Source organism: Chenopodium quinoa, unplaced genomic scaffold, assembly GCF_001683475.1.
Source record: "Chenopodium quinoa cultivar QQ74 unplaced genomic scaffold, ASM168347v1, whole genome shotgun sequence".
Classification (NCBI taxonomy): Eukaryota; Viridiplantae; Streptophyta; class Magnoliopsida; order Caryophyllales; family Amaranthaceae; genus Chenopodium; species Chenopodium quinoa.
The window spans coordinates 871,227-873,714 of record NW_018744825.1 but is presented as its reverse complement, the minus strand read 5'-3'; the positions used below and the strand labels follow the sequence as shown (position 1 = coordinate 873,714).

Sequence of the window (2,488 nt, the reverse complement as noted above, 5' to 3'; positions counted from 1 at the left end):
TGACATCATGCATCTTTGGAAGGTAGCCGGGGCATTACAACGACCAAAAGGCATCCTACGGTAAGCAAAACTACCGTAGGGACAAGTAAAAGTTGTATTTTCTTGATCTTTTGGGTCAATTGGGATTTGGAAGAATCCCGAATAACCATGAAGAAAGCAATAAAAGGCATGCTTTGTAAGCCTCTCAAGATTTGGTCGATAAACGGTAATGGAAAATGGTCTTTGAAAGTATTAGCATTCAATTGGCGGTAATCAATACACATTCTCCAACCCGTAACAAGCCGAGTTGGGACCAATTATTGCTTATCATTGACCATTACCGTCATACCTCCCTTTTTCGGCACTACTTGAACCGGGGACACCCAATCACTATGAGCGATTGGATAGATGATCCCCGCTTCAAGTAGCTTGGAAACTTCCTTCCTCACGACCTCTTGCATGGGAGGATTAAGTTTCGTTTGCCGTTGCCTACACGACCTAGCACCCTCCTCTAAATCGATTTTATGCATGCATAGGGAGGGGCATATACCCTTGAGATCATCAAGAGTATAACCCGAATCCTTCCTATGCTTTTTCAAAACATTAAGCAATGAGGAGGTTTGCTCTTCCGTGAAGTTAGCATTGACAATGACTGGAAAAGTATCATTAGCATCCAAAAAGACATACCTCAAGCCCAAAGGTAGAGGTTTCAATTCTACCTTCGGAGCTCCCATACCATTGGAGATTTCCTCCTCTTCTACTTGGAAGACTTCATATGTTTGGAGCATCTCTTGGTCGGGGGTTGTCTCCTCTTTCTCATAAAGAATTTCCTCATATAATTGTATCTCCTTTTGATCACCTACCTCATTCTCATTCAACAAAACATTCTCAAGTAGATCATTAGAAGCATGCATATGAGGGTATCTAAACTCATTCATCAAGTTTTCAATTGTATCTATACTAAAGCATTCATTACTAGAGGAAGGTTGTCTCATTACCTTATTCAAATCAAATTCGATAGAATCATTGTCAACCTTCAAGGTCATCTTACCTTCTTTGACATCAATAATTGCTTAGAAGTATCTATGAATGGCCTAACCAAGATTATAGGAATTCTTTCATCTTCATCCATCTCAAGAACATAAAAGTCCACCGGAAAAGTGAACTTACCAACTCTAAGGGGTATGTCCTCTACTTTCCCTATAGGAAATTTTGTGGACCTATCCGCAAGTTGGAGGGTGATGTTTATAGGTGAAAGACTTCCCACATTAAGCTTTTGGTAGACCAAGAAGGGCATTAAACTCACACTAGCACCTAGATCACACAAAGCCTTCCCCAATTGAACCTCATTGATAGAAAAAGGGATGGAAAAACTATCGCGATCTTGCAATTTGGTTGGTAGCTTACTAGAGAGAATATCACTACAATTTGCGGTTAGGCTAACGGTTTCGACTTCTCTCCTTCCATTCAGGAGGTCTTTTAGGAATTTAGTGTAGTGTGGCATCTCTTTCATAGCATCCACAAAGGGTATAGAAACATGCAAGCTCTTTACTACATCTAAAAATTTTCCAAATTGGACATCAAGCCTAGACCTAGCAAATCTTTAGGGAAAAGGCAACCTCTCATTCCTAGGTTGGAGATTAAGGGGTAAAGGTGTTTGATCTTTGGTGCTCTCCTTTTCGGTTTCCTTCTCTTTCTCTTTCTCACCCCTCTCATTCTTTCCGGCACTTCCCTCTAGAACCTCACTCTCTCTTGATGAATCATCCTCAACCTCAAGTCCTATCCTCATATCGAAACTCTTCTCAACATTTAAATCACTCTCAAGGATCTTCCCACTTCTAGTAGTAATGGCATACATAGACTTGGGGTTGACACCTTGGCTAGGTAAAGAAGAAGATTAAGAAGGGAAGGATGAAGAACTTGGTTGGGCAATTTGAGAGATTTGGGTCTCAAGCATTTTCATGTGTGCCTTGATTTGTTTCTTTTCTTCCTCTTGACTCTTATTATGGTTTTCTTGATTTTTAATGAAATTTTGAAGCATAGTCATCATAGGATCCGGAGGCTTCTATTTGGGGGGGTTGAGTATGGGGAATTTGAGAATGGGGCCTTACTTGGTCAAAAGTGGGGGGTCTACTATTTTGTGAGAAAGTAGAAGCATTTTGAGGTCTATTACCCCCGGAACCCTGATTGGAATTAAAACGTTGTTGGTTGTTGGAATAGTGATGTTGGTTTTGATTCCAATTAGGCCTTTGGTTTGAGTAACTTCTTCCAGTGTAATTGGAAGAGTTTCCCCTACCTTGGCCTTGGTTATCATAACCACCACCACTTTGATTCCATTGATTTTGATTCCAACCTTGGTTTTGATTCCAACCACGGTTTAGGTTTTGATTCCAATTCGGTCGCATTCTAGCATTTCCCTCACGGGGCACAAAATTCATGGCATTAACATCTTCAACATTATCATCATTTTCATGGGGAGGGGGACCTTTACTTATAGACATACATTATT

At 40.5% G+C, this 2,488-nt stretch overlaps 1 protein-coding gene across 1 annotated transcript; it reads right to left on the bottom strand.

The window, feature by feature from the left end:
• Nucleotides 1–296: 296 nt before the first annotated feature.
• LOC110704208 lies at nt 297–1,837 on the bottom strand. Its single transcript, XM_021882003.1, has 3 exons — nt 1,687–1,837; nt 1,031–1,536; nt 297–977 (listed from the first exon to the last, which is right to left on the bottom strand). The coding sequence occupies exons 1-3, from the start codon at nt 1,835–1,837 to the stop codon at nt 297–299; spliced, it is 1,338 nt and encodes a 445-aa protein (XP_021737695.1).
• Nucleotides 1,838–2,488: the final 651 nt, after the last annotated feature.

Coding starts and splice junctions, on each gene's coding strand:
- LOC110704208 (XM_021882003.1), bottom strand. CDS start 1,837: ATGTATGCCATTACTACTAGAAGTGGGAAGATCCTTGAGAGTGATTTA. Junction 1,537..1,686: donor TGCCGGAAAGAATGAGAGGG/GTGAGAAAGAGA, acceptor GAAAATTTTTAG/ATGTAGTAAAGAGCTTGCAT. Junction 978..1,030: donor AATTATTGATGTCAAAGAAG/GTAAGATGACCT, acceptor GATTTGAATAAG/GTAATGAGACAACCTTCCTC.